This window comes from Agelaius phoeniceus, chromosome 29 (genome assembly GCF_051311805.1).
Source record: "Agelaius phoeniceus isolate bAgePho1 chromosome 29, bAgePho1.hap1, whole genome shotgun sequence".
Classification (NCBI taxonomy): Eukaryota; Metazoa; Chordata; class Aves; order Passeriformes; family Icteridae; genus Agelaius; species Agelaius phoeniceus.
In genome coordinates, this window is record NC_135293.1 from 1,416,156 (window position 1) to 1,428,651 (window position 12,496).

Here is a 12,496-nt window from a genome sequence, read left to right on the forward strand (position 1 = left end):
AATACTCCCAGAGCATTCCTGTGCCCCACAAATGCTGTGTCTGAGGGGAGGGGGTGGCTGTGCCCCCAGCCCCTCTCCTGCACCCCAGGGATGCTCAGGGAGCTGTGGGGCAGGCAGGGAAGCAAAGCAGGCAGGAATGGTGCCCTGCAGCCAGGACAGGGGGGAGTCCATGGCAATTTTTCCTAATGGTTTTGTTTGTGAGGCTCTGGAAAGGTTTCCAGTGGGTTTGCTAATGAGCTGGGTTGTTGTTGATACCGCTAATTACTCTGCAAACGGGGGGTCAGGGCTCATCTTCCTTCTCACCAGCTTCCAACCACCAGCATTAAACCCACAAACTGCACTTTGGGCTTTTCCTCCTCCTCCTCCTCCGAGCTGGATCCTCATTCACTCTCAGAATCGCTGCCATTCATCTTTCAGGAGCCCTCTTGGGCTGCCTCAGTACGAGGAGAAGGAACCTGGAGCCTCAGCCTGGGTTTTTTGGTGTCCTCTTGGATCCCAGCAGCTCACCTGTGATATGGGAACAAGCTGCATTGCTGCTTCTGGTGAAAGCCCTGGCTTCCTGGGGGCTTGTTTCTCCCAAAAGCTGAGATTTCTCCCAAAAGTTGAAATTCTGTGCTGGGAGTGCCCAGGGAGAAGCTGGGAGGTGTTGTCTGTGTTCCTCTGCTGCCTTTTCCCAGAACCACCCCTCCTTCCCAGGAAGTTGCTTTTAGGCTCCATTTATATTGAAAAGCAGGTAGAAAAGCTTTAAGCAAAGATCTTGGTCTGGCATTTCAAAGCTGAAAGAGCTTCAATTTCGAGCATGTTGGGTTTTGTGATGGATGAATTTCCATTTAGGGAAAGTGGGAGGCTCAGCTGAGTCTTACCAACTGCTTTCATCTGAATATGAAGGGTTTTCTCCGTGAAAACCAGTGGTGCCACTTAAAAGATGTCATTTTGGTGACTATTTCTGCATAAGGAAAAGGATTATTTTCCATTAACCTTTCCTATGTGGTGGAACTGCTGAGGTTCAGTTCAGTGTTAATAGTTGGGAATTGAAGGAAATATCCTCCCAAAAACTGTTGCTGAAGGTTGAAGTTGAATGAGTCTGCACTTTTCCATAAATCGTTTGATTTTATGACTTCAAGGAGACAGTCATTTTATTTGACTGTTATTTTATAGAGACTTATTTGTGTTTTTATGTTTAAAAATATTGCAAATAAGATAATGGCTGTACATTCCATAGCCACAAATTCCCCCCTATCAGTCTTGGAGTTAGAATTGATGGGGCAGGGCTCCTGGTGTGGTCACATGTTTTACCACAGGCTCCAAATTACAGTTGCAGATAATAAAATAATGAGGAAAGGAAGAATGTTGAGGTTTTAGGCTGGAAAAAGGTTTAATTGTGCATTTCCTTACAGTATTTTTCCATGTGCTTATAGTTAATAAAGCCATTAACTTATGGAAAAGGAGAGGTGAGGCTGGGAAAAGCCTTCAGAGGGTGGAAAAAGTGAAGTTCCTGCAGATTTGGTGAATATGGAAACTCCTCTCTTGTTGCTCTTTTGGGTCTCAGCTCCCCTGTAACCAAGGGCACAGAACTGACCCTAAAGCTGTTGATTTTTGTTTGGTTTTTTCCACTCCCATTTTCAGGACTTGCAGAGGGTCCTTGGAGATGCCAGTTGTGAATATTCTGTTGTTTTTGTGAATATTCTGTTGTTCATTCCTCTGTTTGATCTGCGGCTCTGCCAGCCCTGCCGCTCCCAGGGCTGAGGGATGGAGGGGAGAGGGGAAGGTGCTGGGTGGGATCTCAGAGTTCCTGGAATTTCTCACCTGCCATTTGGACCAAATGTTTGTGCTGCCCTTCAGTCCTGTGCTTTGGGTGATCACATCACCCCAAAATCCTTCTCAGGGCTGTTGATCCATAGGAATTCTGTGAATTCCCAGACTGGAGCTTTGTGGTTCAGTTTTGTCTCATGTAAAGGAAATGAGGTTTCAGATCTCTCCTCAGTGCTGGTGTTTTAGTGTAGACATGTTAGGGTTTTTTTTTCTTTTTTGTTTGGTTTCTTTTTCTATAAAGTTTAATAATAGTGGAATAGAAAAGTGTTAGAATTGGAGGGAATTTGGGAGGATATATTCAGCAGAAATTGGGATGGGGAGGGACAGAGATGGGCGTGTAGGCATAATGTCTTTTAGGAAATACATGTGTTTATGGCCACAGTGAAACACTTTGAATGAAATACAGCTCTATGTGTGTGGAAGGGGGGAAGGCAGGGTGTGGGACTGAAACAACCTTGCTGCTTTTGTGCTGCTGGAATGGAGCAGAGCAGGGAATCGATGGCAAAAGCCATTCCTCACCCTTCTGTAGCCTCACCCTCCTCCTGGCCTCCCCCATTCTCCCTCTCCAGCTCTCTCACACACACAGAACATTCCCTTTCCCAGCTGTGTTGGAAGCATCAGCAGGATCCCAGTGCTGTCTGAGGGGAGGCTATGGAACAATGTCCTGGCCATGCTGGGGATGTGGCTGTGACACAACTGCAGCAGCTGAGGAAACAGCGCTGCACGCTCCAGAAGGAGCCCCAGAGGAGGAGGGCTTTGTAAATTATTCATGCTGGCTGCTGTGAAAGCAATGGAATTAAATTAAAATTGAAATATAAACATCCATCATGGTAGATTTGTGGACAAAAAGGAGCTTGGCTGCTGGGGGGTGTGGAGGCCACAGTGCCAGGGCTGAGTCCAGCCCAGCAGCGTCCCCAGAGCTCAGCCTGGGCTTCTCCAGCACTGCCCAGGGGCTGGGGGAGCCTCTGGGGCTGCTGGGGGCTGGAAACTGCTCTGCAGACCCTGGCCCTGAGTGCCTTGGGCTGTGCTGGCAGATTTGAAGGTGTGGGGGTGTCTGTGCTGCACCCCTTGGGTCCAGCTCAGCATCGCCTAAGGCAGAGCTCCCCTTTGAAGCCATTTTTCAGCCTCTGAGGAGGTTAATCCCCAGAGCTGGGCTGGGGATGCTCTTTTGTGTTCCTCTTTTAGCTCTGCACAGGTGCTTTTAAACTTTCTGAAGGAAAATCTGCTCAATCCCTCAGGCCAGCACTGGTGGAGGTGCTGTGGGAAGCTCCTGCCTGGGCTGGGGTTGGAAGCTTGGGTGCCATCTGTGTTCCTGCCATGCTGTGGCCAAATTGCATTTCCAGCCTCTCTGGCCTCAGCTGTTTTTCATTAAATGGAGTTTTCCTGAAAGTGCCTGTCCATAAATGCTCCTTCCCACTCAGCACACTGGGGTTACCAGCACTGCCCCAGCCCCTGCACAGTGAGAAACAGGAGCTGGAGGATGTGGGATGGTGGAGAACTGTGCAGAAGAAATCTTCTCTCTCCCTCTCTCAGTGAATTCTCAACTATGGCCATAAATATTTAGTGCTGGTGGTGAAGAGGGAAGGGAGAAAGGGGAGAAGCAGGTTTAATTTCAGACACTTCTGCCAAAAGCATGGATAGAATGGTATTGAAAAGATATGAAGGAAAGGTGGAAAAAACCCCAAACCAATCCTGCAAAGTGGCTCCAATTACCTCAGCCCCAGCTTGGAGTTGAAAAGCAATTTAGTGCAAGCAAAGCTTTGCACCTTAGAGCAGAACCCCCAGGAGAGCTGTGGCTGCAGCCCCCAGAGGCACCTGGGGGTTCCTGGGTCCTTTTCCATCCTCTGCCTTCTTCTGATGGAGTTTCTAAAGGCTGAGTCTTTGAGACTGACATCAGTGCCCAGGGTGAGAATCCCTTTGCTGCACTCAATCTGTTGATCCATCACAGCAAAGGGATTCATCCAAGGAAAACCACCTGTGAGTCCTCTCTGTGCAATGGCAGGGGTGTAACTCCAGGTTAGTTTTAATGAGCATATGCCAGCTGAAATGAATAAAGCACATTTTCTCCCACTTAATGCTTTGGATGCAGGTTATAGTTACTGCAGGGTTTTTATTTCTTCCCTTTTGTGCAGGATTGCTGTGCCATGTCAGGATGTATCATTATGAGGTTTAACTGCCCTGTGCTCTAGGTCAGGCTTTGGTTCCTGTAAGGCTTTTCTGAGTTATGAAGTTGGTACCAATAATATCTTTTCAGCCTGGAAAACTCTGCCAGAGAGAGGCTGATGGAGGGAAATGGGCTCGAGGGCAGGCTCTGACCTGGGCTGCACCAGACACAGTGATTGTGTCCAATGCCTGCAGCACAGAACTCGAGCACTGCCACTCCCAGGAGGCTTTGGCTTGTTGGGGGGCTTAAAAGGGAGAACAAAATCCTTGGGAAAGAGTTTTCCACTAGCCTTGGAGGGTGCTGGAGTGGCAGCTGGTGTTCCAGGAGCAGGCAGCGTGGGGAGAGCTGGTTTTCCTCTGGCAAATGCCATTTCCTGTCACCGTGTGGGCTCTCTTGCAGTGCACGTGCCGCAAGGACATGGTGAAGATCTCCATGGACGTGTTTGTCAGGGTGCTGCAGCCAGAACGCTACGAGCTCTGGAAGCAGGGCAAGGACAGTGCAGTGCTGGACCACATGAAGCCCACGGCCCTGAGCAGCCCCGAGCTGGACGCCTGGAACGAGACCAAGGCAGAGCTGAAGGCAAAGCTGCTCCGCAGGTAAGGCCAGAGAGGGGCTGAGCCCTGCCTGGAGTTCAAGTGCTCCGCTTGTAAATGCTGCACTTCTCCACTGGAGATGGTTCAAACTCTTTTATTTTCTGCCTTTGTTCTTTTCATACAGTTCCTCGTGCCGTTTGTCTGGGGGAATGTGTCCCTCGTGGTGCTGTTTCCTTCCCATGTTATAAAAGCACATGCTTTTCAAAGTGGGACACTTTGTGCTTCCTCACATCTCATCTCTTATCCTGGAAGACAAAAAAAAAAATCTATAGTGAACATTTAGAGCTTCACTGATCAGAAAGCAGGAGTTTAAAAAAGCCCATCGGTTGCAAAGGGGATTTTATGCATGCCTTTCTGTGCTTCCTTTGATCTTTGTATTAATTTTCTACAAGTCTGTGATTTTTGTGTGTTACAGCATGCTTGAATTGAAAATTTGGCATGCTAACCTTTTCCTGTTGGAATCTTGCTTTATAGGATAGGAGATGAGGAAGAGGACAACAAACACCGGTATGTGACTTCCCTCAGCAACATCAACCCCTTCATTCTTTTTCCTGGCAATTCCTTAAATAACAGCCCTGGGACTCTTTTCCTCATTTTGTGAAAGCCCCCAGGAAATCTTCAAGCCTTGAGGCTCCTCAGGTTTCATCTTGGTTTGGATTTCTGTGATCTCCATCACTGGAGAACCTCAACTGCCTCATGGCTCCTGTGGTTCTCCCTCTTGGGCTGCTCTCCTGGGCTGGCAGGGGTGTGTGCTGTACCTGGGGGTGGGGTAAGGCAAATCCTCACTGGTGGAAGTGCTGCTGCTGTTTTGAGACTGTTCAGGTTCCTGATGTAGCTGGTGTGCACCCTGGAAGGTACTGTATGAACACCAAGGATTATTTTCCCTCCCTGAGCCTATTACCCAGCAGAGAAGCCTCTGTCTCAGCCTGAGCCTATTGCAAAAGATCCAGGTGCTTTTTTTGCTTATCAGTTCAGCGTTTCCTGGATTATTGCAGCATTATCCTGAAGCAGTTTTGAAGCTGTTCAATACTCCTTAGCTGTACTTTCTCCTGTGCTTATGTCTTTCCAAGACATGGTTTTACTTGAAGCCTGACTTTTCTCAGCAGGATGGAGGGATGGGATTCACCTCTGCCCAAACCTTCACAGTTGTAGCTACTTAATTTAAGTCACTTTGTGGTCTGTTCTTCAAAGAGTACAAACGGTGCTTTTTTGTCAGTCCTCTTGGAAAAATGGAGCTTTTAAACTCTGCAGAGAGGTGTTATTTCTTCTCTAAGGTCAGTCAGACTTGGTTACCTTAAAAAACCCAACTTTGTTTACTTTATGGCTTCAGCAAGAGACTGTTTTAGTCCAGTTCCCATTTCATTTCTGGTGTGTGAATTTGTCAGACACAGAACAGCTTCACTTCTGGAAGTGCTCAGCCTTCAGCCTGCAGTTCTGGAAGCACTTTCTTTAAATGCTGAGCTTTCTGCCTCTCTCCCCCACAACCCCTGAGTGAGAAGAGCACTGCAAAACAGATCTTTTTTTTTCCTCTCCTGTGAGTACAAAGCTCTGTGCTGTAATTTTTGCCTGGCACTTCCACACACCACAGGAGTAAAACACACTTTGCTAAAACCAGCCTGCAACGCTCGACTCAACTCCTCCTTCGGCTACAGAACATTCCAGCTGCAGTGGCAAAGTCTTACAGCTTTATCTTCACCTCCCACCCTGCCCTCCCCTCCCAGGGAAGGTGGTGTGTTCGTTCTTGCAGTATGGCTGAAGAGCAGAGCTGGTCCCCCTGGGCTCAGCCCCTGTTCCTGCTGGTGGCTGTCCTGCAGGTGTGAAGGCACCAGCTCCTCTTGGAGGGCCACCATCTGCTCAGAGTCTGGCAATTAGAGGTCCCCGTGCATATGGATCAACTTGCTTTTCTATTCATCATTCAGCTCAGGTTGAAGTTTTTTTCTCCCTTCTTTGTCAGTTTAAAGGCTGATTAAGGGCTCTTAAGTCTGTTGTGCTCCAAATGTAATTAGCAGCTGAGTTTTCTGGGCTCTGAGGATCAGGAGCTGCTTTTTAGCTTTTCTAGACTTTGGGACTGATGAGTAAAGTGTGTTTTAGTCTTTGTCACACGATGATGGATGTGAGGCCATAAGGAAAATGCAGCTTTCAACCAAAGAAGAAGTGCCTACATGCTGAAAATGGGGAAAAATCACAAGTTTCTGAATCAGTCCTTTTGGAAGAGGAAAGCTTGTTAGATTTAAACCTGAAATTCAAGTAGCAATTCTGCAGATTTTGTAAAGCCCTGTGCTGGGGCTGGCTGGGATGGAGTGACTGGGGTTTGGGGCTCTGAAGTTTTGGCTGTTGCTTGCACAGTGTCAAGGCTTTATCCTGTCCCCCTCTGGCCCAGAGGGACCCTGGGGGTGGGTGGGAGCTGGGGAGGGGACCCAGCTGGCCCTGAGTGGCCAAGGGGAAATTCTGTGCCATAAAATGTTATGGGGAGCAATAAAAACTGGGGGAGAGGAGGAAGGAGGGCTTTGGCTTCTCAGGTGCCTTTTTTGGGGACTGGCTGGGCATTGCTCTGCCTGGGGAGGTGGTGAGTGGATTTCCTGGGCTTCTTTCCTCCTTAATTCTTTTATTCACCTACTAAACTGCATTTGTCTTGACTTTCAAGTTTCTGGCTCTTGTTCTTCCAGTTTTCCCTCCCTGTCCCTCTTGAGCAGTGGGGAGTGTCTGTCAGGGTACAGTTCCCAGCCCAAAAATCTTGTCCTGGCTTCTGAATTTCCATTTTTCTTTGCATTGTGGCTCATTGTGTAATCTTTGCCTTAGTGGCATTGGCTTTAAAAAGAATGAACAGCATTGCTGTTGCCTCGTTAGTATTTGTCTGTTCTTATTAACATGCATATTTTTTAGTTAGATTTCTTCAAGAACTTGGACCTTCTGAATTTACTGCTGAAAAATCATAGACTGCCTATTGATTGTGCTGTGAGCATTCATTATAGTGTGTTTTTGGGAACTGGCAGTGCTGGGTAATGTCTCAGAGCTGGAAGATGATGTTTTGCAGACTTCCAGCAGTTTGCCAAAGGGAGGCACGGACAGAATGAAAAGAAATAATGGAATGGAGGCAGAGGATGAAAGAGAGATTTAAACAAGTTTTCATCTGTATTTTGAAATACAAGCAAAATAGATTGAAAACACAATTAAAATCACTTTAACTGCAGCTTGTGAGCTTACATTAGTAATGGTAGGAAAAAGCTCTTCAGGAAACCCAGACAATTAATGGCTGCTGTGAATGGATCTTAAATGTTGTGTTATGCAAGGTTCATCTGCTCCTTTTCAGATATCTCTTTTGCCCTGTAGCTATTTTAGCTACCTTGTGTTTTCTCTCCAAAGAAGATCCTTTTGTTTTTTATTCAGCTTTTTAAGTCAGTGCTGGTTTGCTATTTTGAAGGCTGTTCTTTTATGTCAAATCACACTTCTGTACTTTCAGGTCTCACAGAAAAAGGAGTCAACCCAGAAGACACAAAACAGAGGATCAGAAGTCTCTTGGGGATGTCATGGCTATTGAAACTGCCTTGGAAGATGTGAAAGTAAAAGAGGAGCTGAAAAGAGGGCCAGATCTGGAGGAAGAGGAGAGAAGCAAAGGGATGGAGGGAGAAGGTGAGGCCAGAGCAGTGAGGGGCTGGGGTGAGCTCTGAAACACCTCTGTGAATAACTTGTCTGCTGCTGTTGATTTCTGTTGAAATATCAGCAGAGTTTTCCCCAATATTAAAAACTCACTGAAATATGTCATCACTCACAGCAGCAATTGATTTTTCCCTCCCTTTAAGGATTCAATCCAAATAGCTTTTTTGGCAGGGCTTGAAAATTCTATAGGCTCAAACTATTACAGGATTGTAAAAAATATATATTATGTGAGGAATATTTTAAATTATTTCATAGAGAAACAAATAGATGTAGTTTTATGTCCTGCTCTGAAAAAGAATGATTTGTGCAGTGCCTTGTGCAATTCATCTTTCCTCTTCCCCTCCCTTGTTGCCATTTTTCAGAGGCTGAATCCAGAGAGCTCAGTTTGGGTGGGATCCCCAGCTGCTGCACGAGTCCCACTTGGGTTTCTTCAAGTTTAGCTGGGGCAGGGAAGCTTTGCAGCTTCCTCTGCATGAAATATAAAACCTTTGCTGAAAATAAAACCAGGCCACGACAACTCCCAGTCCTTTGGGATTCCTTCTGCACATCCAGTCCCCTTTGTGCAGGGGGCTCTTTCTGTGCTACCCTGTTCTTGGCTGTGTAGAAAAGGTTGGAGTTCTTGCTGGGAAAAAGCTGCTTTTCCCCCCCTGATGTGTGGAGAAGTGGTTTTTATGTCTGTGACACACTCACTCCCTCTTCGAGGCTTCTCCAGCACTGCTTACAGGGAGTTAATTTACATCTATTGTATATATCCATTATTTGTTTAGCATTTGGAGAAACTGATGCTGCAAACTGTTTAGAGAGCCTCAATAAGGATCATAAAGGAAATCTGTGGAAGCTCTGGGAAGAGGATTGAGGGCTTTGTTCAGTCTCTCAGCTAGACAGTGTATTTTCTCTTTTCATGGGAAATAAGGAGTTGGAAAACCATTGTTGCACAGTGCAGATACTTAATTTCTATTGCCCTAAGCTTGGGAGCATCAGCAGTGTGTTAAATTGTCTGCTCTTAGCTCTTGTACAAGTTTAACACTTGATGCTTGTAATAAATGGCCCAAAAATGCTGATTTTTCTTCAGAGACGAGAGATAAGTGACAAGGACAGATCTGAGATCATTAGAATGGCCAAGGAATAATAAAAACTCTGTTCTAGCTGAATGGCTTCCAAATCATACACTTCCACTACTTCTGAAGAGCTCTGTGACTGTTGGCTCAGGAGGGAGAAGCTGATTTTCAGCACCATTGCAGAAGTGCCACTGGAGCAAACTCCAGCTTGGTGTGGCTGCTTGCAAATGTTCAGCTTTCCCACTGCAATACAGCAATTAAATCCCAATGGCTTCTCTAGTTTTCCACATCCTGCTGTCTGCATTGCCTCTCACCAGTGTCTTAGGGTTTCATCTTGAAGAAGAAAACAGCATCTGTTTGGATGGCCCTGCTTGTGGTAACGCTGCTCCCACCCCCTCCTGCACTTCCTTTCTTTATTGCCCTGGTTTTAATTTGACTTCATTTTCTATTACACCAGAAGACATGACCTTGAGAAGGAGAAAGAATGAGATTTCAAAGCAGTCATGGTTCCAAAGTAGGTCTGGTGCTTTGTGTTGGTTATTTTGACAAGCTGAGTATTTATAACTCGAGGTTTTCAGGATTTCTGACCCAGATCCCTTATGGTGTTTACTTTTGGTTTTTATGACTCAGCTTTATATTCATAATTTATTATGTTGCTATTAATATATTTAGAATTTTAGCAGGTTGTCTTGGGACGTTAGGAAGGAGAGTGTTGAGGCTTTGCCCTTGTCTGGGGGTGCTGAGGAACAGAAATCCCCCTGTGAGGCAGCAGGGGAACTGCAAACCTGGGTGCCACCTCCAGGCCTGGGGGCTCCAAACCTCCCTGGCAGCTCCTTCCAGCCCTCCCCAGCCTTTCCAGGGAGGAATTCCTGCAGGTGTCCAGCCTGACCCTCCCCTGGTGCAGTGTGAGGCTGTTCCCTCTTGTCCTGGTGTCCCCTGGGAGCAGAGCCTGTTGTGCCCTGGCTGTCCCCTCCTGTCAGGAGCTGTGCAGAGCCACAAGATCCCCCTGAGCCTCCTTTCCTCCAGGCTGAGCCCCTTCCCAGCTCCCTCAGCTGCTCCCCAGTTTCCTGAGCTCTGTTGAGGATTCAGATTGTCCCTGTGCAGGCAGCATTGCCACTCATGTTCCTTGTGTCACCTTGTGTCACCTGCAGTTCCTCATGTCCCACCCACAGCTGCCATCCTGCAGTGCAAGGACAGGAAAGACATTCCTCTCTGAACCTGCCTGTGCATGTGTGCCTTCAGATCCTTTTCCTTCCTGGAAGTGCTCAGGATAGCCAGATAGGCTCTTGGAATTTTTCCTCCCTTTTTCCTGGCTTCTGATTCCATAGATTCACTTGCAAGCTGGTTTGTTCATCTTAATGCAAAAACTTTCAAGCACAGTTCTCAGTGCCAGCTGCTGTCAAATTACCCTTTAGAAGTCAATAAAGCTGGTGAATGGCATTTGTGGTGCTGTTGGGGAGAGAATTCTTGGAGTGTATAGAGAGTAAATATGATCTGGTTTTGTGCAACTGGGGAGAAATCCAATTTGCCTTTCATTCAATATGTTTGTTTCTCTAAGGAAATTCAATATTCCTTTCTCTGTGATAGAACAAACCAGTTTATCTGAGGGACTGCCTACATGAGTACAACTATAATTATTTGAGCTGGACTTGTTCCCATTTTTATAAGTTAGTGTAAATTGTAAATAAAGTGATCAGACTTCTGTGGAATGCTGGGGTTAAGGCGATCCCTAGGGGATTTCAGCAGGGATTTTGGCACTTTTTCCTGTTGTGGGATTATTCACCCTTCTTCATGCAGAAACCTCTATTGTGTGATGGTTATTCTGGTTTTCCATTCATGGGTTGGGCTGGTCAGGTTTGGTGTAGCCTGAAGTGGAGGGGTCTGGATGGGTTGGGGTTGGTGAAATTTCTTCCCTGGGGTGAGCAGGCTGTCCCTGATCATCCCAACCTGGAGACTCCCCCTCAGTGGAGAGCAGGAATTTTAATCCCTGCTGTAAAATGGGAGTGTGTGAATCCCTTCACAGGGAAGAGAGGTGGGGAAGACTTTTACAGGGCAATTCTGCCTCTGGTGACAATGCTGAGATGTTTATCTGCTCAAGAAGTGTTGTCACATCCATGAGGGCTGTGCAGATAAACTGAGTGACAGTGAGCTGGGAGAAACAAGGACATGGGTGTGAGTAAAGGATATCTCAGGATCCAGCTGAGCTCCGTGCTGCACCTGATTTATGCTTTAAAAGCGTTTTTTAAAAGAGCTTGATAGCAGAAATCTTTGGGTAATAATGATTCAGGTATCTTGTTTTCAGTTCTTCATTTCCTGGGGCTGTTGGGTGCATTGACACGCAGTAATACCCAGATAAGAGCTGTGCTTGCAAACACAGGGAGCAGCAAACTACTGATATAGAATGGGGGTCTCCAAACTCTTTTGATTGCACCTCCTTATCAGCAAAAAAAAAAAGAATCTAAGCACACCTCCTGATGTATGTCTTTATTTATGTACACATTTATTCAAATATAGCACAGGAATACACATGTACACGTGTATTTCTATGCTAATGTGAATATACAGAAAAACAGAGATTAGAAAAGGAAGGCATAAAGATAAAAAATACTCTTTAAAATATTTATTTTATTAATGGTACAAAAATATTTCATTCCTGCACCCCGGTGGATGGTTTTGTGCCTCTGACTTTGGAGGACAAAAAACCTGAAGCACAGAGTCATGGCTAATGTGACATATTACAGGGTTTTTGGCACACTGTCCAGTTTCCTAGGGATTTAGATATTTTCCCTCTAGGAAACGTTGCTTTTAGCAGCCTTTGTGTTCCAGTCAGGAATTTAATAGTCCATAGAAATGACACAAGTATTTTCTTTCTGAAGTGGCTTCTCTAGGTCATTGCTGAGGCACAGCTGGGTGCATGCAGCTTTCAGAGCACCCGTTGGAAAGCAGCAATTCCATGGTGGAATGTGCTAGCCCAGAGTGGAGCTATGAGAAGGGAAAGCAGCAATTCCATGGTGGAATGTGCTAGCCCAGAGTGGAGCTATGAGAAGGGAAAGCAGCAATTCCATGGTGGAATGTGCTAGCCCAGAGTGGAGCTATGAGAAGGGAAAGCAGCAATTCCATGGTGGAATGTGCTAGCCCAGCACAGAGCTCTGGGAAGGGAAAGCAGTAATTTCATGGTGGAATGTGCTAGCCCAGAGTGGAGCTCTGGGAAG

General features: G+C 46.4%; 1 protein-coding gene across 2 annotated transcripts in view; it reads left to right on the top strand.

Annotated features, from left to right (window-relative positions):
* The window catches only part of KDM4B (lysine demethylase 4B), a 74,899-nt gene that overhangs the window by 40,417 nt on the left and 21,986 nt on the right, over window positions 1–12,496 (top strand). The window contains exons 9-11 of one of the 2 annotated variants that reach the window (XM_054650067.2): window positions 4,376–4,572; window positions 5,044–5,076; window positions 8,030–8,199. In XM_054650067.2, coding sequence (XP_054506042.1) covers window positions 4,376–4,572; window positions 5,044–5,076; window positions 8,030–8,199 — 400 coding nt within the window. The remainder of the gene's footprint in view (window positions 1–4,375; window positions 4,573–5,043; window positions 5,077–8,029; window positions 8,200–12,496) is intronic. The other variant, XM_054650068.2, reaches the window with a different exon arrangement.